Source organism: Ictalurus punctatus, chromosome 13 (assembly GCF_001660625.3).
Source record: "Ictalurus punctatus breed USDA103 chromosome 13, Coco_2.0, whole genome shotgun sequence".
Taxonomy (NCBI): Eukaryota; Metazoa; Chordata; class Actinopteri; order Siluriformes; family Ictaluridae; genus Ictalurus; species Ictalurus punctatus.
Window position 1 is genome coordinate 18,172,939 of NC_030428.2, and position 25,697 is coordinate 18,198,635.

The window sequence follows — 25,697 nt, forward strand, 5'->3', positions numbered from 1 at the left end:
GGTCTTAAGAGTATGCAAACTTTTGCACTTAGCTGTATTTAGTAAGATTCTGTTGCAGTGTCTTTATAGCCAAGTTCAGAACCGGATCAGTCCACTTTTCGAATGAATGAACTAGAACAAGAGAGCAGTTATGTGAAGGTGCCATGGAGACGAGTGGGAGAACTTGCGGATTAACACTGCCACCATCTGTTTATTTAAAGCCAATGAGTTTCAGCAATACTGAGGATAGGAATGTGCCAGTTATTAAAAAAAAATACTTCTGTAAAATTAACAAATCTGAAAACAACCATTTTATGCCATTAATTTTAATTTTATTTCATGTCAAGGGGTGAAAACCTGCCCTACAGTAAGCATTCAGAAGAAATATACAGTTCAGTCCAGTTTATGACTCTGCACAACTCAGAGAGCTGAGTGTATAACACACCAGGAGCCCTCTCCATCATCACAGGTACTGTCATCTTTTAAACTACAATGCAGATTCAAGAAAAAATGGTCTCTGTAAGCAAAACTGTTCAAAAATAATTACAAAATTCAGCAAAGAAAAAAAAAACCTAATCTAATCAATTTGACATGAAACGTTTTAACTCTGATTGCAATAAGTGAGGCGTTCAACTGAGATGGAACATTTAAAGTGCTTTCAAAGAGTACAGAGGGAAATTGAATAAAACCAGGCCAGTCGTGTTTAAGTTATCCTTAATGTATCACTTACATCAATATTCTGTAAAATTAATTATGCCGATCCATATTGCACAAATAAATTCAATTCTAATCAGTTATTCAGCCATCACCCTGCTTGCTACAGCAACCAAAATTTACAAAGGAGGACTAAGAAGATGTAGGTGAAAATGTCATCAGAAAGGAAACCTGACAGTGGAAGCAAAGAGAAAATAAACGTGTAAAAAAAAACAAAAAACTGAAACAACAAAAATTCCCATGTCTATATTAAAACATCAATAAATAAAACATCCACCTGCAAATACAATGAAAACGTGGTAAATAACTATTAAATAGACCCTATTGTAAATTCAGCTAGGCCGTAAAACGCTGCAATGTCATGCTGAGTCTTAGAACTGGACAAGAGGAAAGAATGATCAAACCTAGATTTCTAACTGCAATCACAAAGGCAACAAAACTCAAAAACAGTGGTGGGTATGAAACATTTAAGTGATTTGGATTTTATTAAATGTGCAAGCCAAACACAATGGCTACATTTAATCACAATAAATACTCATGAGCTAAAGCATGATCAAAGCTTAGAGCCAGATTTATGAAAGCATTTAGTCCATACAATCTGCAAATGCAGATTTCAGAATCACAGTCAATGACCACTGACGCTCAATGACTAATCATCTGCAAAGATTGGCCATGGTGCTTGCTGAAGCATTTCCAAAATGGTCATGTTCTACTATTATTTCAAACATTGAACAGGTTTGTTTAGAGATGAACAAAACGGAATAATTATGTAGAATAAATTCTGCCCATTTCTGCAAGTGTTGCATCCGTACCAAGATACAGAGAACAGCTGCTTTTAAGCCGAGTAAGACAACAAAGCCAACATTCTCTATATTGCTTATGACGGGTGTAACGAACATGATTGCTTACTAAAAGGAGAGATTAAAATAACCCAACACCACTTCCTTAAAGGGGAATTCTCAAAGCCCATTGGAGGTAAAATGTCTAAATCTATTAGTTAAAATGCTACTGCATTTCTTCACATATCCACATTATATTAGATCACAGGCTGAACTAATGAAAGGCTATAAGGCAGTACTCCCAATCAATAGGATCAACTGATGAGTAGTGACTGATTTGTTAAATCCATCCATTATAAAAACAGCAATATCTATAACATGACAGGTGACCTTCCATTTACACAGGGACTGAGCTTTTACACATATTTCGTAATGCCGATATTACTATCATCAGTAATGATGCACATTTACCACTACATCTTTGTACAGTGCTTTAAAGAAAGATGTGGAGTGTCTACAATCAGCAGCTTTGTGTTCTCTTAAAACCTTCATTTTTGTTCCACTTACTTTATTCCTTTTTATAACATATTAGCATGCTAAGGCCCCAAGAACTTAACCCAGTGCACAGAAACAGGTTGTGTTCACATACTCTGACTGTAGTGTTTAACTTATCCATTCAAGTGAATTAGTTTATTGGAAACTGCTCAGTGGAAGTAAGAAAGAACAAAGTCACTCTCTCCAAAACAATTAAAAACAAGTAGCATGATGCATACATGAATAATCCAGGAGGATGCAGTAGCTGGGTTTCTGTTTACCCTTTTTTGGAAGTTAATTTTCCATTCATTCCTGCCTTTTTTTTCTTTCTTTTTTTTTTTTTTTTTTTTAAATCTTTGTTTATTTTTGAGGATACATTCCGCTTGGCACAGTGAGGGCTAAAAATCTAATGCATTTAAGAGTGAAGCTACAAGCTACTTACAGAGCAGTGATTGCACTCATTTTTGTCCTATTTCTTTCTCTTTTTTTGGTGTGTGTTTAAACAGGGAAATGGAACTTCTAAACATATGACCAGAGAGGACAACTGTACAGCCAATGTAGGAATATTTCATACATATATACTTATATTCAAATATATATAGTTTAAAGTGTTAGGCCTGTTGAACTGTCCAGTGTTGGAAGGCCAGCTCAGTTCTTTTGACTTCATCTAGACTTGCAGACTTGAAATTCTACAAAAAGAAAGAAAGTGGAGATTATCAATATGAAACATAACCAAGTAGAAATCACAAACTGACAAAATCAGCTAACTTACATTTTACTGTTTGGCTCCGCCTCCTCCCCGGATGGCCACTGACTGGTTATTGAAGATCCCCACCCCAGTGCGGTTGATGTTGGGGTGGGTGGGAGAAGCCACAGGTGGTTGGCCTGGTCTGATGGGTTTGGCTTGATTGAAAAGTAATATGAGGAGTTAACTGAGGTCTGAAAATCATAATCACTATACACAAAAAAAAATGCACAAAATAAGTTCAACATAATAGATCATATAAAAACAAAATGAAAAATTGTGCCCCTGCCATAAATGTAGTTAATCAGCCTATAGTACTGTATGTGTATAGTCTATTAGCCAATCGAGAATTCTGTACACAATAAGGAAAATGTAGATTACAAAGGAAGCACTTAGATACCAGTTCAGCAAACTGCAAACACTTGCTTCAAATGAAATTGTCTGGCCAAGCAAAACCATTTGTACATAATTAAATATCATAATCCATAGTCTATAATTACCTTATATCTAAATATAGACAACGTTGTACATGTTTGTGTGTGTATACATTTAATCTGAATCACTTCCAGCATACAATTGCTCCTATAAACATTGGGCCACATTTCCAAAACCTAATTCTAATTAGTGTGGAATGATGATAATGGTTTATCAGGTGGAGCTACAATGTATTGAAGGATGTATTGAACTACGATGTATTGAATGCCATCTAGTGGTTGGCTGTAGTATATTTTAACCCTTCCAAATCGCCACAGAAATTAATGGAGAAAGACTGAAATGAACCTTTTAACAAGTTACATATCCAATAATTTTTTCCCCAGCATAATAATTAAATTCATGTAAATACCTCCCTTATGACAAATGTTTTGAGATATTTTTGAATGATTACTGAGAAAGAAATAAGCAAATCTATATAGGATTAGCAGTGAGGCTTGACTCAAGTGTGTATGCTTTATGCATGCAATTTTCTCTCAATGCACCTTAGATTGTTAGAAACATTATGCTTATAGTTAAAGAAGCGTTGTGTGTACCGATCTGTGCTGAGTGTCCTCTGCGAGCCATGTTCTTGGCTCTGACGGCCTCTTTAATGCGGTCAACCTCCTGCTGATAGCGTTTGCGGTCACGTGCTGCATTCTCTTTGGCCTCCTTCAGTGCGGTCTCCAGAGCCTTCACACGCTCGGCAGTCGCACGCAGACGTTTCTCCAGCTTAGGCAGCTCACAGCGCAGATCAGCATTATCACGCACCAGCTACACGCAGAACCACAGAGAAAGAATAACGTATGAAATGGTTTCTCTCAGGCAATCTTTATGTTTACTAAGAAGTGACCGAAGGGAGACAGAGAGAGACATTCAAATTAATTTCAAATAAACACAATCGCACTCTACATACATTCTTTCACTGAGGTAGCATGAGGTACATGAATATACTGTCATGTGAGAAAATAAGTACACCCCATGGAAACTGTTGGCTTTATTGACATATTTGGACAAGCAAACAACTGATCCTCTTTGAAAGAGTGAAGTTGATACACTATCAAATGATCTACAAAATGTAAATTTTATGTTAATTTTCAAAATCCAAAGTAACAAGTAAGTACACCCCTGTGGGGCAGCTGTGGCTCATGTGGTAGAGAGCGTTGTCCACTAATTCCAGGGTTGGCAGTTTGATTCCCGGCCCACATGCCGAAGTGTACTTTGGCACTGAACCACAAGTATTTCCTGATGGCAGGCTAGCGCCTTGCATGGTGTGTGAGTGTGTGGGTGAATGAGAAACAATGTAAAGCGCTTTGTAGAACCACCAAGGTTTAAAAACATGATGTAAGTACATACTATATATTCACTTACATTTATCACAAATTAGAATCAGGTGTTCAAGACTGGGTGCCATTGATTAGAACCTGCTTAGGGAGTGCAGGTGGAACTGGTCTTATTTATATCCCTCTCATATCAAGTGTCTGGTGTTCCCTTTGCTATTGAAGTGTGTGGCATCATGCAAAGATCTAAAGAGTTCTACAAGGCCTTCAGAAAAAAAAGTTGGCTTTGATGCCTTTGAGCCTGGTAAGGGATTTGAAAAGATCTCCAAATTATTTGAAATACATCAGTCCACTGTAAGGAAAATCATCTACAAGTGGCGCAGATTTCAATTGACTGCCAATTTGTCCAGGACTGGCCGTCTCAGCAAATTCAGCCCAAGAGCAGACTGTCTGATGCAAAAAGAAGTCTTCAAGAACCCCAAAATTTCATCACAGGATCTGCTACTAAGTCTTGCAACTGTTGATGTCAAAGTGCATGTGTCTACAATCAGAAAGAGATTGCACAAATCTGACCTGACCTGCATGGGTGGTGGAAACGTTATGGTATTGGGGTTGCTTCGCTGTCTCAGGGACTGGACAGCTTGCATTCACTGATTCAGTGATGAATTCTGCATCATTTCAGAGTGCTTAAAGATAAAGTGAATCCATCTGTCCAAAAGTTGAACCGAAAGTAGACCTCAACAGGATAATGATCTTAAGCACACTAACAAATCCACCAAGGAACAGTTCAAAAAGAAGAAATGGAGGGTTATAGACTGGCCTAGTCAAAGCCCGGATTTGAATCGGGCAGTACATGCAAGAAAACCCTCAAACATCTTGCAACTGAAACAATATTGCATGGAACAATGGTCAAAAATTCCAGCAAGCTGATGTCAGAGACTGGTGGACAATTATGCAAAACACCTACAAGACGTTATTTCTGCTAAAGGGGGGAAATTACTTTTTCCACAGAAGAATGTCATCTGTTGATATTTCTGTTGAATAAATGATTGAAAAAGCTAATTTTCCTTGTGGTTTTGTTCAAGTATATCAACTTTATTATAAAGATGATCAAATGTTTGCTTGTCCAAACCTGCATGGTGTTAAAGTAAAGATTTAAAAGTGAAAGTGTAATAAAACAATTTTTTTTCCTAACTGATTGAATAGTTGTGATTAATAAGCATGATCTCAATATTGAGTATTCAGATGATATCCATTATCATTCAGCCCTACTTTGAGAGGGTGTGTGTACCTGCTTATGGACTTTAGTAAGCTGTTCTAGATTGTTCTCCAGGAAGGAGATCTTCTGTTTCTGAGCTGCACTGCCACCAGTGTCATCCGAGTCCATCTCAGCGCTCTGCAAAAGAAAAGAAAAAAATCGTGCAGATGAACACACAAGAATTTATCCCAATACAATCTATTTTACCTGTTAAAGCAAACACTTGAGAGGGAGTAACGCACTCCAGTACACTCAAATATGACCCAACAGTCCTACACCATGATTTCATTCAACACATTTAAACAAAAGGGCACAAATGTGTGTAAAATATGTTTTTCACCTTCTTGACCCGGGTTGCCAAGTCCTGTACAAATAATTTTCGCAGGTTATGGAGAGTCTGCAGCTCTTTAGCCTGGAGAGAGTGGTGAAAAATTAGACTGAGCACACACATGCACAACCCTCTCATTCATTCATTCATTCAATTCTATAATATATTATTTATATATATATATATATATATATATATATATATATATATATATATATATATATATATATATATATATATATATATATATATATATATATATATATATATATATATATATAAAGTAGAGAAGTAACTCACAACTGTCTCCTCCAGGCCCTTGAGGTCTTGTCTGGCCTGCTCCCTTCTGTCTTGCATAACCCTGTTCTCACACGCGCACACACACACACAGCCCGTAAAAGATTGTACACCACTGTCAATAACATTCATCGAAATAAATAAACTGCTACACAAAGGAACGAAACATACAAGACCCCAATCTGACGACTGGGGTGTGAAACACGTACGTTAACTCGTGCAGCTTGCGGCTCTTGTCCTGGTCCATAGATTTGAGCTTCTCATGTTCCACCCGGAGACGCTCCTGTTCCAACATGATCTTCTGGTTCAAGCTGTATACAAACAGAGACAGAACGTGAGATGATTAAAGTAAATATATGCCAGGAGTTTGTAATCCATCCTTATTCATCTGTAGGACACAGGGTGTCTTACTCCTGCAGTTCAGTAATGAGTTTCTCCTTAATCTCGAGTTCATCTCTCAGGCTGCTGAGCTGCTTCTGATGAGCCTCCCTGTGGTTCTGGATCTGCTGCTCCACTGCAGCCTAAACACACAAACACACATTCCATTATAACTCCTTATTGTATTGATATTCAAATGCTGTGTCACTTCCATATAAAGAACATCTGGCATTTAAAAAAAAAAAAAAAAAAAAAAAAAAAAGCATTAATAAATGAAATTTAGATGTTTAGCAGTAATATTTATGTTAGCCTGATGTAAGGTAAGTTGAGCTTCACAAAGGATTAGGAGAAATCAAGATCACTTAAATCAACATACACTCTGAAAATGGCAGGGACAGAAACAGTATAGAGTAAAGAGTACAGCATAGTGCCAGAGACTTGTAGAATTATGTTAAGGTGTCCTGAAGCTCTTCTGGTGGCCCTGGTGACCCTAACCCTAGCTCTATATGTACTCTGTAAATATTACTTATAAAATATTTGCATGATTTTTCTAATATCAGCCAGTAGAATTTTTAGTCACTATACTAAATGTTGGGAGACCTGAAATTCAAACATGCAAACACATTTATTATAGATGTAGGGTAATTTCCTAAATTGTTTGCGTATTTTCTCAAAATGACGTTCTGCTCCGAGTCCACTTCCTTTCTTGGCCTGCTATCCTTGAGCACGTTGCCAGAACTCCACTGATCAAAGCTTTTAAAAGTCTGTTGTGAATGCACACAATCCTGACTCAGCCTGTATGTAATCTGCTTTCCACAGACACAGGATTTTTCTAATTCATCTCCAAATTCAATATTAGGCTTCTTTGCACTCTCTATTACAGGAACTGAGCCCAGCATAGGGTCGAAAGAAATTTACTTAAAATAACGAGGGAGAACATATTAATGAAAACAAAACTGGGGAAAAATTACAAAGTGACCCTTGAAGGAAAATTGTCAGTAACCCAAATTAAAGCATATAATATTTTGATTTTCATTGTTTTAGTTTCTCTACCCTTTCTTGTATTAGTATTCACAAGTGATTTCTAGCATTTCACCACTGAACCTAGGACTATCCAGATGCTGCTTAGGACTGTGCGATTAATCAAATTTTCTATTTCAATTTCAATTATTTCCTCCGACATTTACGAAAACAACATAATCAAGATAAAACGATTCTTGAGATGCATTCCATTTCGCAAATGTTCTCGTTTTGTATTTTTAAAAACTGCAAACCATTTTTCTTTACAGCGGTGCGCTTTTGCCCCTCCCTAAAAATAGAAAACTCGCTCCGCACCAGGCTGTGATATTTTTAGTTTGACTCGAGCCAAGATGACAGAAAGAGAGCCTTTGGTCGAAAAGAAAGATAAAACCATTTCAGCCATTTGGCAACAATTTGGTTTCAAGGAGTCCGACGTGAAACAAAAAGAAATAAATGTTTGGTATCATGACAGCTGGTCTAAATACAGTCATTTCCTTTCTAGAGCTCACGCAGAAACTACAGGACGATCTAAACCAGGAGACAATTTCATTGGCTAAGGAAGTTTAAAGGAAAGCCACTGTTAAAAATATAATTTTATTTATTTATTTATTTTTTTAAAAGTTCAATAAACACAGGATCTCAATGTTGACCAAAAAAAATTGTGATTATGATATTTGCCATATTAGAGCAGCCCTATATCCTGCCTGAATATATTGTCTTGGTTTCACATCACATAACTCTACATATGAAAGCAGAAGTTCTCTGGAGGTTATCAGATGGTAATTTGACAGGCAGGAGGATTTTATGTGAAATCACAGGAAGAAATGTAAGAAGCTAAATAGTGACATGAAAACATTGCTGTGGATAAATAAGAATTAATCGAAAACATTACATTGCTGTTTAAAACTGTAATACTTATTCTTAAATCTGCCAAAAGGGCATTTGCAAATATGAAGGCACTCTGGCAGACAGTCCCTACCCCACTGAAGAGAAGTGTACTGTAGTGAAGTGTCTAAGAGCAGAAAGATTAACAAGTCTATGACAACTGCATTTGACCAATCAACACAATCTGCACCAATTTTAGCTCCGCCCAATTGTCCCAGTGAGCTCACATGGTACCCAAATGAAACGGATAAACAAATACAGCGCAGGTATTTATTTACCATACGGTACATAGAGTACTTAACCACATCATACAGTCTGGGGAAGGGGATGGTTTATAGTTGCATACCTTGACCTCATTGGCCGTCTGAATCTCGTTCTCTTTCTCCATAGCATGAACTTTCTCTGTAAAATATTACACGCAACAAATATTCAAAATAGACAAATAATATAGAGGCAGATTTCCACCAAGGCAATGGCAAATGACCTGTATATAAAGCTTCAGATGGGTATCTATAAGTAAACTGAAAAAACCGTGCCATTGTGTGCATACCCTGTGCACTGATTTTGACAAGTTCCTCATTGAGTGAGTCGACATTTTCCTCCAGCTGCCTCTTTTTCTGTTCCACATTCTGAAGGTACTCCGTTAGAGACTTTATTTTAGCCTCATGCTGCAGAGACACAGAAAATCAAAAACATTTTCTCCACAGTTGGCACATTATTCTTGCTGAGTTAAGATTCACAAAATGGGGTGGTATTGATCAGATTAAATGGCAACTAAAACTAAGAAATGTCTGTTAGGTTTTCAGTAAGTCCTATTACTCTGATTTCAGGTACCTGAGAGATGCGCAGCTGGCATGCAGCCAGTTCCTTCTCATTCTCATCCATCTTCTTGTTGCTGTCTGCCTGAGCTGCCTCCAGTTGCTTGCTGCGCTTCACCAGTGTCTTAACCTCTGACTTCATCTTACTGATGTAAAGCCTGGCCACAGTAAACTCCTCATCAATCATCCCACTGCCCTCATGCTGCTGAGAGATACAGAGACACACAGAAAGAGAGAGAGAGAGAGAGAGAGAGAGAGAGAGAGAGAGAGAGAGAGAGAGAGAGAGAGAGAGAGAGAGAGAGAAATGTCAAATTAAAACAGGGAGAGACAAAGAAGCAGAAAACAAACTGCAGAGGTGAAAAAGGTAAGACTGCCACTGGCAACTAAAAACTTTCCTGTTGGAAATGGGGGGAAATTATTTTTTTTAATTAAAAAGGAGGGTACAGGTTCTGGTGGTTGGTCATGCAAAGCTCTAACCCAGTTCCAACTGGCATTCTGCAGATGTGTTGAAGCACAGCCACTCTGTGACTTACCTTGATGTCATTGCTGCCCACAGCAATGCCAATCTCTGCCAGGTCTTTAAGCAGTGATGACATCATCTCAGTCACCCTTTTCTTCTGGTGGTTGGTCATCTCCTTTAGCTTCTGCAGCTCAGAGTCTAAAGAGGCTAAAACACTCTGGAAAAGCAAACAGACAAAATTATAATGAACAGCACTAAGGACAAATTAATCAATATTAGTGTGTCTACTGTAATCAGCTCCAATGACAAAAAATGAAAACCAAAAGTCAAACTTTTCTGGTGAGCAGTTAAGCGTACTGCTGTAGCATGATTACTAAAATATTGTCCGTCATGCACTGAAACTGCTCCATTAACGTAATTTAAAACAATGCTTAGAACTTTCTTCTTCATAGCAGTTTTCCCCTGTGTTTAACTCTGTTTAACCCCGATGAGTTACATGGCTGAACTTTCATACTCGTGTAAATAAAACCTAAAATGAATGCCTGCACACCGATTTCTGATTGAGTTCCTCACTGAGGGTCTCAAACTCCTTGGTCTTATCCTCCACCTCCTGGCTCTTCTGGTCATAATTGACTGCAAGTTCCTCTAGTGCTTGCAGCACCTCCTTCACCTCCTCCTTAGATGCTTCGTTCTCCAATTGCAGACGCATCAGCTCTGCTTGAAGGTTATCGTGGTCTCGCCGTGAAGAGGCCAGAAGCTACAGAGCACATGTATTCATTAACGCAGTGCACTCATACAGATCTATACCTACAGGATGTTACAGTTTTACTTACACAAAGCTAACAGGAAGACACATTGTGGAAAAACACCATGTAAAACAAAAACCTGCACAGACTCTCACCTCTTCCTGGTCCAACATCTGCTGCTTGAGCTTCTCAGCCAGCTGAGACTGCTGATTTATCTCATCGTCCTACAACAGGCCGGACAGGAAGAATGGTAGAAACCAGGAAAATATATTACATTGAAAGATATACTGAAGCGTGAGAACACGTAAACGAGGCAGCCGTTCAAAAAAAATGCTCCAAAGTATTTACCTTGTCATCGAGCTGCTTGTAGAGCTTGGCCAGCTCAGCCTCACACTTGTCTCTCTCTGTGTCTGTCAGACGCACTCCAGGGATGTTGGGAGTGGAAGCTATCTTGTCGTTGTTCATGGTGTTATCCAGAGCCAATACCTCAGCGTTGGCCTTCTCTTTATCAAACTGCTCATCAATCGGCACAGTCTCGCCTAAAAGCAACCACACGTAACTTAGAGCCAGACTAAAAATAAAGCTCATTTGTACTGTGCTCTGAAGAAATGCTTCATCAGAACTAGTTTTTGTGCTGGATTTTACCATTCCTCCAGCGGTTGAGCTCATTTTCCAGCCAGGTAATGGTGTTACGAAGTGTCTTGTTCTTCTCTTTCTCCTTCTCATATTTTTTCTTCCACTGTTCTGCTGTTAACTCCACATTGACAGTCACTGTGTTCTTAATGGTCTTTGCTCTGAAGACAGCATAAGCACACAAACACACTGCAAGTCACTCAAACCATTTTTTCCCCTTGAAAGGACAAAAACTGTCACTATAAAGCAGGGGTTGTCAATTTTCTTACACAGTAAAGTATTTCAGAACCAGGCACGGGAAATCCAACGTGCAGAATGGCTCAAAGTATGAAAAAATAATAAATGTCCGTATGTTGGTTCAAGTTTTTTTTTTTTTTTTTTTTAAACAAACCACTGCAGCGGATTCTCTGTTCAGTCCATACAGGATTTCACAGAGTTCTTCCTGTGACTTGTGTGACTTAGCTGTGGCCGTTTTCAAAATTTGCAACGCAACAAGGAGTTTTAAGGGTTTTGTTTTTTTCGCAAAATAGAAATTGCACGGTCATTCACAGTGATATTTGTTGCATTTATGTAGATTATTTACCTGAAGGCAGCTCAGGTTATGAGTGTTTTCATAGACATTTTTTTTAAACAATAACCCTTTCTGATCTGCAAAGTTTTCATTGCAATATTTATGATGAAAACAGAATAATTAAAGATGATCAAAAAACAGAGAAATACATGTTTGCTCTGTACTACATGTTCAAACCAGGTGTCTCTTCTGTTCAGAGTCCATGGCACTGGTCAAAAGTGGTAACAAAGTGTCACTACAAGGAAAAAAATAACTAAATAAAAAGAGACTCAAAATTGGTGTGTTTTGTTTATAGCCATGCACTAATGGCTGCACATGGAAAGGTATCCCATCAATTAATAAAATTTAAATTAATACTAGGAGCACAAAATTGTTTACAAGAGCACAAAGTTCTTCATATACAGGGTTAGTAGTTAGTACCTGGTTAGTACCTGCAGGTACCAGCACTTCAAATTTAATACTTTTTAATACCATATTCAAGACATTTCCAAAAACAATTTTAAGACCTGCACATCACTTCAATCATGCTACACGATATATCAGCTACAATGGATTGTGTTCATGCATATACATCCATTTCTGGGTTTAAGTAAACAATAGCAAGGTAAACTGCTATAGAGGGATATGGGAGACCAGAGCAAATATCCTTTTTGCATTACAATTTTCTCAAACAGTGAAAGAAAAAAAATCCAGTATTTCCATGACTTTCCAAGAGAGGAAAAAGAGAGAGAGAGAGAGAGAGAGAGAGAGAGAGAGAGAGAGAGAGAGAGATGGATTACAGCAGTCAGAAGAGAAAAAGATGTCAAATTTACCATCACTCCCTCGGCAGCTGTATTAGAAACCCCAGTGTTTGAGTTGTTTTTTTTTGTAATTTAGTGCCAGGGTAATGTAACATGTAGTGTTATTAAATGTACATACAATTTTGTAAAGAAGAAAAAAATATTTTTAAAAACATTGCTATTTTGTAATATTACTATTGCACTGATTAATAATAATAATAATAATAATAATAATAATAATAAGAATATATTTTAGAAATGTATGTTTTGGATGTACAAATAGTAATATATTTCTGACTTCATTCAATTTGTATTAGACCTTGTGGCTTTTATTTTGGTGGGAAACCACAGGAAGACCTCCCGTTTAGTTGGCAACATTTTTTTTAAATTCACTTCTTGTTACCGATCAGGTAAAATGCTATAAACCTCTGCCCACAGAAATATGAGATTATGCTAACGTAAAACCGAAGTGAATCTGGTGCGTGTTGTGTCTAAATGCAGGTTATAAACGACTCAAACCCAGAGCACAGAGAGATGAAGTTGGTGTGGAGCAGCATTTACTGTGAACCGAGCCACTCTTAAGCATTGATGAGCTGCACACACACACTGAGTGTAACACAGTCACACGGTGGTACGCTTTCAAAAACCAATAAGCAAAAAATAAAATCTAAAATCATCTTTACGGTGTCGGTTTGGTTGCATTTTTTAAGATCTTTGAAGCTTGAACTTAGGACATTGTAATGCTAATTAAGGCCTTATTTTTACATTAAGGAATTTAATACATTTTAAGACTTTTTAAAAGACCCACAGAAACCCTGATATATCTAGCCTCTTAACTTTGCTCTCAAAATGCACCCCCTAAAGGATCAGAGGTCCACCCCCCCATAGTTTCACAAAATCCTGTTGGAAACACCGTCCTCACCTCTGTCCAAACATCAGTGTAGACTTGGTCTCAGCCTCATTATAAGCGGAGGGAGAGCAGCAGATGACGATGGTAGTCCTGCAGTTGCCACCCAGAGAGTCCTGAAGAATCCTAGTCATCTTACTGTCTCTATATGGAACATACGTCTGACAGAGGCATGCATATGATATTAGTGAAACGCCAAAATAAAGGTAGAGGCTATAGTGGAGATACATATATACCATATCGTTTTATGATTTGCAATACAAAAGTGCACTAAACATACCGATCCTTCAGCCAGTGCAGAAATTACATTTCCCAGTGAAGAGAGGGACTTGTTAATGTTTTTGGCTTCATCCAACACAGCTCCTTCAGCTCCAGTTTTACTGACCTTCACACACACACACACACAGACACACACAGACACACACAGACACACACAGACACACACAGACACACACAGACACACACAGACACACACAGACACACACAGAGAGAGAGAGAGAGAGAGAACTAAATAACTAACACAGATGAGAAAAAAGCAAGATGGAGAGAACCACCAAAAATTAGGATTTGGATCAAAACTGAAACGGTGGTAAGGTTTACCTTCTCACTGCCTGCCAGATCGACCAGATACAGCTTCCCGCTCAGTTTTTGCTCCGTCTGTGTGTTTTCCTGCTTCACATTAATCAGGAAGATGCTGTGACTCCTAGAGCTGTGCTCATTCATGTCTGACAAACACACACAAGAGAGAAAATACAAGCTGATACTTCCATTTATTGGATTCTGTTGTGGTGTACATATACTGGAGCTTATTATTATTATTACATAACCAGTAATAACTTGGGAATTTTTTTTTGTTGAACTCAACATTAGTCACAGCCTAATCAGACCTGCTGCAAGCCTTCCAGATTAGCAGCAGTAATTCAATAGGGAAGGGGAAGAGCTTGCACATGCTTCCTCTTTGATGCATACATAACAGCCCTGCTTTGTTTTGAATGATCAGTCATGCAACATGGATGGTCCGTCAGTCAAACAACTCAAGCTTAAGTAATTTGTTGGAGTCCCAGGCAATGCCAGGAAGAAATGTGTGGTTGTTGACAGCAGCGGCTCTTAACACATCCCTTGGTACTTTCAACTCTCCAGTAATCACGATAAAATGTTGCATACTATGGCACATCCTGTCCGATTTTCCAGACTAACACACCAATCAATGTTAAGATTTACAAGATAACTAATATTTCCTGGGTAATTTCCTCAAGCGAGCACATTTCAATAAAGTTTTTCTGTGAAAGTTTTCCAAAAGCATAATTGGGAAAATTAGGCTTAAGCTTCTCTAAACTGATGTGATGGGTGCTTCTACCTATACTCATACCGCATACCATATAAGTGCACTTTGTGGGTATATAATTGTAGCTATGCACAATTTTGTTTATTGTCCTGGTAGTGTACAGTGAGGGAAGAAAGTATTTGATCCCCTGCTGATTTTGTACATTTGCCCACTGACAAAGAAATGATCAGTCTATAATTTTAATGGTAGGTTTATTTGAACAGTGAGAGACAGAATAACAACAAAAAAATCCAGAAAAACGCATGTCAAAAATGTTATAAATTGATTTGCATTTTAATGAGGGAAATAAGTATTTGACCCCCTCTCAATCAGAAAGATTTATGGCTCCCAGGTGTCTTTTATACAGGTAACGAGCTGAGATTAGGAGCACACTCTTAAAGGGAGTGCTCCTAATCTCAGCTTGTTACCTGTATAAAAGACACCTGTCCACAGAAGCAATCAATCATTCAGATTCCAAACTCTCCACCATGGCCAAGACCAAAGAGCTCTCCAAGGATGTCAGGGACAAGATTGTAGACCTACACAAGTCTGGAATGGGATATAAGACCATTGCCAAGCAGCTTGGTGAGAAGGTGACAACAGTTGGTGCGATTATTCGCAAATGGAAGAAACACAAAAGAACTGTCAATCTCCCTCGGCCTGGGGCTTCATGCAAGATCTCACCTCATGGAGTTGCAATGATCATGAGAACAATGAGGAATCAGCCCAGAACTACACGGGAGGATCTTGTCAATGATCTCAAGGCAGCTGGGACCATAGTCACCAAGAAAACAATTGGTAACACACTACGCCGTGAGGGACTGAAATGCTGCAGCGCCCGCAAGGTCCCCCTGCTCAAGAAAGCACATATACATGCCCGTCTGAAGTTTGCCAGTGAACATCTGAATGATTCAGAGGACAACTGGGTGAAAGTGTTGTGGTCAGATGAGACCAAAATGGAGCTCTTTGACATCAACTCAACTCGCCGTGTTTGGAGGAGGAGGAATGCTGCCTATGACCCGAAGAACACACTTTTACCAGGTGGTCCAACAGCCATAAAATATCTGGTCAGTGGAGGTCCTATGGCCAGCGGTGATCTTTAATGGGTGGATAGCAAGAGATGTGGCAAGTGTACCTGACAAAATGGTCAGTGTGTGTGCTGTTCTGTTTAATAAACTGAGAATATTGGTGGATAGAAGAAAAAGTGCTTGGACATACTTGTCACAGCCACATGTCTATTGGATTTGCCCTCGTCAATAGTGTCCATCACCTCATCTGGGCTGCAAACAAAGCGCTCAGTGCAACCCTGCACACAGAGAGAAAGAATTAACTCTATTTATCCCCAGACACAACCAACCACCTAGCTTTCTTCCTTGATATCACTGTTCATGCTTCATACTCACCTTGACATATGGGACCCTGTTCTTGTCTTCATGCACAGATAAATTAGTCTTGGACACTGCAAGAGAGAAAACTTTTTTAATGAATGTAAATAGTATATAAAATATGTACAAGACATAGTAAATCATACATAAGAAATGAAATTCTTACTGCAAATGTTATGATATAAATCACCAGTCTGATGCACAGGGAATATAATCACTGAGCTGTATTTACAGTAATTAACATTAGTCTCTCACTTACCATCCAGCAGGTCTCTGATTTTATCCAGGTAGATTTCAAAATAGGAGACCTAGCAAAAAAAACAACCAAGTTAACTACAATCACTGATTTAGTTAAACACAATTTAATCACAATTATTTAAGTGCTATTACACTTTCTCACTGGAGCTGCTGTATGGTCCAGCTAATTTACCTTGATATGGAATTCCAGGTTTTCATCCATGGAGTAAATGTAGTTAAATATGTCCTGTACAATACGTGGAATGATTCCCATTCCATCTGGGTCATGCAGATTACCCTGGGAAAAATACAGAATCCGTGTACCTTAAGCGTGATTAATTATTATGTATTTTAAAAAATTAGTTATGCATGACTTTCTGCAGCTACAACAGTAGCTTACCTCCATAGTATGTGTTTTTCCAGATGAGGTCTGTCCATAGGCAAATATTGTACCATTATAACCCTCAAGCACATCTACAAGTGGGGGGAAAAACAACACACTAAACATGTGAAACTTGCTACTGAAAAAGAACGAAATGTAAATGCTTAAGTTCATTTGGTAATTTTACGGTGTGCAAAATTCATAAGTAGATTATGGTCCAGTATTTACCCTACTCATGCTCATGAAGCCCTATGAGCAAGCCCATTTCTACCCCAGTGTCCTCAGACTGTGACACTCCTCACCTTTAACAATCTTCTGAGCGCAGGCGTTGTACACCTGCTCCTGGGTAGTGTTGGACTGGAAAACACGGTCAAACATGTACGGCTTTCCCTGAATAACACAAGAAAAGAAGCTTTTGAATTATGATTCTGGATCTTCCTCCTTGTTTATGTTCACTGGATTAGATATAAAAGATCATTTGTGGTAGAAGACTCCATATAAAGACTCTATTTATTCAGTCACAGTATGTGTAAAAGAAACTCTAGCTGGCTGGCAATAAACTGTATCCTTGGCTAATCAGCTGACTGCAGTCATGAGACACAGCAATCACAGTAAAACACAGGCACACTAACTGTTCAGCTGTCTGTGCGGTGCCAGCTGAATTCAGCAATTACTAGTTAGAAATCTGTGATAAAATGAGTCTGAGACTAAGCAAACTTTGTTAGTTATCAGACGCCAAAGCCCGTTACACAACCACGGCATGTGTTTTAATCTCTGTTCATCTTCCCCATTTACTACAAAATGGTTCTTATGGTTCAGTGGTCCGACAAAACATCCAGAAAATGACACAGCAGAAACATTTCAAAGCATGGTGCGGTTAAAGAATCTTCACTGTGTGGATCAGCTGTAAGAAATGAAATAAGGAAAACTAACTGAAAAACATTTTAGGCAACTACTTGGGGAAAAATGTCTGGTCAGGCACTCAAAAAAGATGACCGAGTACTCCAAAATGGTCATGAAATAATGCTATTATAATAATTATTGATCAAATCCCTAGGCCAGGGGTGTCCATACTTTTTTCAATTTTTTTCAGATTAGACCTCATTATGATACCAGAGGGCCACAGCTTCTCATTTAACTTTTGCCATTAATTTAATTTATTAATTAAATTTATTAATTTAACAAATTAATTTGCAGGCATAGTCAGAGAAAAAAAAAAGGTTCTTGCATTTTAGTCAGCTGTGTTAACACGGTTTGCTGCCACCATCAAGTAAAAGAAAAAACTGCCACTTGTTGGCCAGTAGGCCACCTATCATACATTTGAATACAGAAGTCACGGCCAGGTTGACATCCTTCCAAAGGCCACATTTGTTCCTGGGGCTGGACTTTGGACCCCTGCCCTAGACAAACACTACTTAATTGATAAAACACAATCAGTACTAGGGATATCACAATACCAAAAATCTAGTTGTCGGTACCGATACCACCAAAAGTACACGATACTCGATACCAAAGTCGATACCACGGTGTGGTATAAAAATAAATAAATTAAATTAAAAACTCTCCTGGAGGACATACTCCTCTGGCTGATACTGGCGGGGGGGGGGGGGGTCCGGGTAATTTCAGTTATCAAACACTGTCTGACAATGAGTGGTGGTGTGCACACACACCCCTTATACTCTGAATGTAAGCATTAGTTTAAATTCACTGATATGGTGGCAGGCCAAAAAGATTTATTAAAAGCATGAACATTTGAATAATTATTAGTGACATTAGGCTACATTTAGCTGACAGAACACGGGCTGAATGGCGATGCATGGTGGCCCATTAGGAGGTAGTTTATAACATCTCAATGCGTTAGCGTCTTTAACAAATAACTGGCTATCGCTAACATTACATGGAGCATAACATTAACTGGTTTCACGGCAACAATGCAGCTGCCTCACACAAACATAATATAGGACCGGCTTTCAGGTGCTTCGTCAAATTCCAGGTGTTTCCTTGCTTTGTTTGAAATGAACGATAGCATCGTTTGCACACCGGAAACCGATACTAGCTTTCCTCTCTTTTCCTCTCAACAAGTCAGGGTGGAGCTAAACTTGTTAAGCCAAGCTAATCTTCTGTAGTTTTTCCCCAAGTGCTTGTAGGCGTTCTTCTTTACCACTTGTGGACCGACTAAAACACGTGGCCATATTTGCTGACCCCATCAGGTCCAGAAGAACTGCAACCTCCATTAGAATCGATTCCAACGCTAGTGCAGAAAAACAAGTACCATCACGTTTTAAGAATGTTGGTACTGACTTGGTACCGAAGTAACGGTTCTCGTGACATCCCTAATCAGTACCACCGTTCATCACCTCGTCTGTGTAAGTTATAGCCTAATTAGCCATTGGCCATTCCAGTTGATGCTGGATGGTCACACTGCTTAATCTCACAGCCAATCCACAGTAACTGAGGTGGTCAAGTTGGCAGTTTTTTCGATTTATGGATTCAAGGCTGCCTGGTTTCCTCCTTTAATCCTTTTGGTGGTACTGCACAGTGCCAACTGGCCCAACCATGCTAGGAAAGACCAACCAACTGAAATAAACACAGCTAAACACATACACCCAATGAACCTCATCAAATTTTGTGGTGAATGTTTAGTCATGAACCTTTAAAACAAGTGGCCCTTTGGGACTTTTATGAGTGACGCTATAACAGAACAACACGCTACAGATCAGTGATGTTCCTCAGATTTTTATTATACCACTGATCTTACTTGAATTGATTGCAGTCCTTGGGAGAAATAAAGATGCATATTCAGAAACATTCATATTTTTCATAACAATTACAAACTGACTGGAAGCATTTGATTTGACATTAAAACATTGTTGTGAATCTTTACAATTGTAAAATGTTTCAGATGTATTTATAGAATTCAGAAGGGTTTTTCATCGCTACGTGCTAGGCATCAGCTGTAGTCTTGCCTGACCAGAACCCAGCACGTTCGGGCGTTTTCTTTTCAATACTTGCTAACGTCCACCAGACCATGCCCTCCATCCAACTTGCCCATGGAGTACACTGTATAGAAAAGAAGGTGAGCAGCAGCACTTTTACATGCAATCAGTTGCTCTGTCTACACCTAAAACACAGGCTCTACCTGTTGCAAAGCGGGGGGGAAAAAGAAAAAAAAAAAATGACACTAGCCATATTTCTATGCAAATAGATGCGCGAGATATGCACAGTCAACAGAACGTATGCTGCTGCTCTGTTTGTGAACTGCTCACAAACCAAACGTGCTGTGTGATGATGGCCAAGAACTAATCACTGCTGCATTTGGTGCAAAAAACAGCTATGGTGTCTTTGGTACAAAATTTTACTTTGACCAACATTTTGATTTGGTCTATAGAATGAATGTTTATATTATTTATTTAAAATTTAAAAAAAAAAAAAAACACCCACACAGACATTGTGCAGATCATCATCATATATGTCAGCTGTGCAAATTATGTGTTACTGCAAAGGGTGGAAACATCAGCCATCTTTTTTGCTCATTTTAGAACTGAGAGAATACAGAAAATACTGGAAAAGGCAGACGTCAGTCTCCCAGGTGGCACAACAGAAATTTGTTCACCCCATCAGCGAGTTTGAATCCTGACAATAGCAAGGGAAGCAAAACTGGCCGTGCTCTCTGGGTGGGAGGGATAGCACGCCGACCGTGTGTGTAAGTGAGCTCATGTATGGGGAAGAGGGCAGATAGTGCTTTCCTACAAGTGTGTTATGCTGCAGTGATGCAGCATGAGCAACACTGATTGGTGTCACGTGTCTCTGAGGAAGCATGTGTTAGACTTCACCCTGCATGGTTGGTAGATGTTTGAGAGGGGAAAACTGGCTGGTGGATGAGACTTGGCCAAGAACAAATGGATAGAAAATAAGGGAAAATCCAAATTAAAATAATTTAATAAAACTATTTTATGTTTTAAAAAAAACAAAAACTATTAAATAAATACTGAATAAGGCATACATCAGTGACATCAGCCACAGTCAACATTAATGTTGAGTTATTCTTTTTTTTTTAATGTGGATTTGGAAAATAAAATAGCATCAAGTACCATAGTACCTTCAACAATGTAAAAAATACTGTGATGTCTTGGTCACATCGCCAAAATATCATATTTGAGCTGGTGTACTATGCATAAGCACAAATTTCCTGCCAATTCTGACCAGACAAATATAACATAGGTCCGTTTATGTGTTACTACTGCAGGATTGTTAGGGCAACCGACAGCAGCTCAGGAACACTGTCTTATAATATATTTGTCTCCTCTGACACACTGTAGCTTAAGCAGGAAAATCACCAAGCAGTGCTGGACTCTGGCCTTCAAAGACTGGACTTGATTACCCCTTGTCTACAGTTCAGCTTGACAACTGAATTATTCTTCAAGCTGGCAAAATTATAATAATAGGAAGGTTCACTGTCCTGCTGGAATTTATACTGTAGATAAGTCAGTGCAGCATTAATAGTACCTCCTACAACACCAGCAATATAGGACTAACAAATAAAGTCTATTCTGACAAAAGAACATCTGGAGAAAGTTGAGCACTCAATACTTGCAGGTAATTCCAGGAGTATACACCATAGTGTGTTAATTCCCTTGACAAAATGAAACAATAAGTCTAGGATCTACATTATTAATTGACAGTATATAGTTAAATGTGAGGGGATATTGCACAGTAAATAGTAATATGGTTATACAACAGCTGTGCACTGTGTTATTATTGCTCCAATTGCTTTTAATTAAGATTACAACTCCATTTCTGAAAGTTTTTATTGTTCGATTGTGGTAAAATATATTTGGTGAATCAAATTTATATAAAATGTTCATAACATTTATTCTGCTTTCATGATTTATGATCACTGGTGAAAACATAAGTACGATTAATCATGCCTATGCCAAAATGTAATATAAAGCAGACATGGCTGAATTGGCTCTCGGCAATTAAAATACCTTTAATAAATTAAAGTCTGTAAATACCTCCAACACTTTTCCTGAAAGCTTCTCCACTTGCAGCTATTAGTTCATCAGTACACCTTTTAATTTAACATATGGTATGCCAGGCTAATAACTGCTCATCTCAGTACAGTACATACAACACTGGAAGGCATAATTGAAACCACTGATGTTGAAAGAAGTCCTAATATTAATTAACAAAACAGACACCATGCTTCACGATAAGGGGGGGAAATGATTGGAGATTTTAATTCGGGCTTCATCAGAAAAAGAGAGTCGAAAACTTTAGGGCGTATTCAGACCTTTAGATCTGTCCTTTGCTTTGAAACGAGGATTTAAATTGTTACAATGTTGTATTTTCTCCTTTGCTCGGTTCACTTTCACAAGGCAACATTTCAAAGCATACTAAAATGTATTCATACAAATCACGTGTGGGTAAACTGTCCTCTCATTGGTCAGAGTGCACCTGTTTATGTTCCAGGGGTCTGCGTAGCGGTCACCCATCAAGATGGATGGACAGCAGCTCCGTGAGCTTATTGTGGCTTTATCTTTTAGCTGTAGTTATTATAATTTATGTGTTTAATTGAGAGATTAAAGTCCATATCCTTGAGATGCTTGCTTAACACCATGTAAAACTCAAGTGTTTTTATGCGTTTTTGAGAACTGTTCAGAAATAGGTTTGTGATAAGTTTCAGGCATGGTCTCTGTACTGAAGGTCTCTAGTTTGGGTCACGATGTACCGGAACCAAATTGTTTTGTATTCGTGGTATATGTTGTTTTGATCACCCTGCCTTTCGCACTCACCCTGTCTCGGTTCTTCTTCTTCTCTTATTATCCGGTAAACTAGACGTCTTTTAGTTCTTATATCACTCGAACCTACGTAATAGATGTTTTGTTTTTATCTGTGACCTGTTCCAATTGACTATTGTCAATCTTTATCAATATTTCTGTGTGTGTGTGTGTGTGTGTGTGTGTGTGTAATACATACACACACGCGCGCGCACACACACACACTATACTTTCTGCATCATTAAACTAATAAGCTTTCACTGAACAATGGTGCCAGCGTGACTTCTTCCTGAGCTCAGACAAGAGGAAATCAGCCAGTGCAGGGTTCAAATTCTGGTTCTGTGACTGGTATCGGACAAAGAACTTAACAGTTTGTCAGACTAAATTTTAATGAGGCATTTTACCTTTAACTTTAGCAAAACAAACACGCTTTTTACATAAAGCAGTTCCCATCATGCATTGCTATAAAGTTTGGTTCGTTGGGTCGGATTGCTTTCTCACCACAAGTGAATCGCTCCAGAGATCATTTGTTCGTTTTGGTGCTGATACGAGCGTGATTACAGTGTTCATACATGTCTAAACGAACCGATCCAAGGGAGAAAACACACCATGTTCTGAATCAAACGCTCAGAACGAGCCAGGCATGAAAACACCCTTAGAATTAATATGAGTCTAAATTAATTAGATGTAGATACATGGTAGGAAGCTAATCCAAGTGTTACAGATCTAACAAAAAAATATGATTTGTATTTAAGTGCAGCTGTGTGCAAAGTTAGCATATCCTTAAGACAACAGTGAAAGAGACTAATTTTACTTATATATTTTTTGATTAGTATGTGGGGGATTCACAGTTTCAGTTCCTGCATTACCAGAAACCACTTAAATCTTTCCTGAATCTGATAAAAAATAATCTCAGGTCTCCTTTTCGCTTTTACAGCTGCCCCTAAAATCATCATTTGCATCCTTTGAGCTTTTGGATTTCTTCAGTTTTAATATGTGCCTTTCTGTTCTTTCTGATATCTTTGTTTTAACTAGGTTTCTGAAGTTCATTCTTCTACAAATACAGTACATCTATCAGATGCTACACACTGCCTTCTCTAAATCAGGTCATGGGACCAGGAGGGTCATGGAAAAACTTTGAATTCCTCATTTTCAAACTGCAGCACCCACATTTCATTTATAACTTATTGGAATTATTATTTGTGTGAATAAATTGTAAAAAAAAAAAAAAAAAAAAAAAAAAGCAAGCAAGCATAGGTACACGTTAAATCCAGAAACTATACGGGGATGCTAACTTTTGCACTCAACTGTGCATACGCAACATGTTTGTATAGGTCGTTACTACAGACTAAACAGGTTTACTGCTTAACTGTCAAAAGCAGTTCCTTGTCTTTCAGTTAAAACATCTGACAGTGAGCACAAGAACGACCACGAAGGGATATTTAGTAGAGAATGAGGTGTAAGATGGGGCTTTTCTTTGTCTAACTTGCCATGAGAGATTAAAGTAGGCCAAGTGCTCCATGATGGACAAGCCGCAGCTGTGATGCTGTGCCAACTGGCTTGGCTAAAAATGAAATAACATTAATCAAGATGCCTCAAAAATATTAAAATATTTAATTACTCGTATTTATTTGTTGGTTAATTGAAGCCCCAATATCCCCCCTGTATTCGTTAGCAAGACTGCACCAAGAGCGAGCGAATGAATAGAAAAGGCCGACTAAGTTGCGAATATGTGGGTGGCTAACTGGCTAGCCATCTCCAGCTCGGCTCAAATAAGCACAATAAGACACTGTGTGCATTTATAACGAGAATTTAACGACGCGGATTATCACTAATATTTAATTCAACAAGTACAACGAACGTTAGCTCGCTAGCTTCGTCTTGTCTTTCGACGCAGTCTTTGAAAGGGAGGGCCAAAGGATGATGCTACACATCTGACCAAGCTAGCTAGCTTAGCCCGGCTTGCTAAACGGTTGAGATTAGCTTGCAACACAGTCCAAAGTTAGCAAGCTATAAAGTCATTCATGCACCTAACAATTCTCGCCTGTTATCGCAAATATAGCTAGCGGCTTAGCCGACAGCTTAGTGTAATCAGTGTAACTGACTCTCAAGGTTACAATAAAGGCAGGTTTGTATCATTAACTACTGGAGAAGATAAAAATCTCGCTAATAAATGTTACGTCCAAACCCGATAAATTGCCACCAGCGCTGGTTAAAGAAGGTTTGGGACTTGGCTGGCCTACAACGGGCGAGTTTCCGTTTAACGACGTAGCTCCGGCTAGCTAGCCCGCTACGGCCAAGGGTACAATCGAGCTAGCCACCTAGCAAAAACGCACACCGACATTTCCGCTGACTTACCCCGATCACCACATTATCTTCTCCTTGGAATTTAGGGATATATTTATCCCCTCTTTCCACCTCGGAATTGTTGAGTGGCCTAAAGCGGCACATCACTTTGATGGTGCACTCCGCCGGGTCCGCCATCTTTCCCCCAGAGCTGATGGGGTGTCAACACTGCCGAGGAGATCCGAGATCCTACTCCAGGAGGAGGCCGCGCCCCGCCACGCTCTGCTCAAGTTCACAATACAGGCGTTTATTCACTTGAACTGTCCTCGAATATATATATGTATGTGTATGTATATATATAGAACGCGAAATATATTTTTTTTCGTCTCACTGTCCCCCTAAACCTGGAGGCATCCCGGGGTGTGTACCTGAGACTGCACGCAAAGCTCAGACCCTCCTGCTTCAGCTCTCGGCAGAGCTCGGATGCTGGGTGACGTCACCGCTGGGTCCCGAGGGGGCGGTTGTGTCTCCTAACAACAATCACGACAGCAAATATCACACATCCAATACAGCGAAGGGTTTCCTACTGTCCGCTCGTTTCTGCAAAGAATGCAGGGAAACTCTAGCTGCCACGTCGAAATGTCATGTTTTGATTTCCGCTGTCTGTCACTGGTATAAATCGCTGGGCTGGTTAACTATAGCAAACTAGCCATTACCTCGT

The 25,697-nt window shown here is 38.9% G+C and overlaps 1 protein-coding gene across 5 annotated transcripts; it reads right to left on the reverse strand.

Annotated features, from left to right (window-relative positions):
• Nucleotides 1-289: 289 nt before the first annotated feature.
• On the reverse strand, nt 290-25,583 carry kif5bb (kinesin family member 5B, b). Of its 5 annotated transcripts, XM_017483099.3 has the most exons (28): nt 25,405-25,583; nt 25,049-25,258; nt 17,213-17,300; nt 16,929-17,002; nt 16,722-16,826; nt 16,551-16,599; nt 16,310-16,365; nt 16,125-16,212; nt 14,183-14,307; nt 13,863-13,967; nt 13,598-13,743; nt 11,338-11,486; nt 11,041-11,231; nt 10,848-10,916; nt 10,497-10,703; nt 10,020-10,163; nt 9,503-9,691; nt 9,219-9,336; nt 9,015-9,070; nt 8,763-8,795; nt 6,797-6,906; nt 6,595-6,696; nt 6,389-6,449; nt 6,101-6,172; nt 5,794-5,898; nt 3,780-3,996; nt 2,779-2,909; nt 290-2,695 (listed from the first exon to the last, which is right to left on the reverse strand). In XM_017483099.3, the coding sequence occupies exons 2-27, from the start codon at nt 25,172-25,174 to the stop codon at nt 2,782-2,784; spliced, it is 2,913 nt and encodes a 970-aa protein (XP_017338588.1). In that variant the 5' UTR covers nt 25,175-25,258; nt 25,405-25,583; the 3' UTR covers nt 290-2,695; nt 2,779-2,781. The 5 variants fall into 5 exon arrangements, with proteins under 5 accessions (XP_017338588.1, XP_017338587.1, XP_017338589.1 ...); XM_017483098.3 differs by having other exon boundaries at nt 25,049-25,583; XM_017483100.3 differs by having other exon boundaries at nt 9,503-9,688; nt 25,049-25,580.
• Nucleotides 25,584-25,697: the final 114 nt, after the last annotated feature.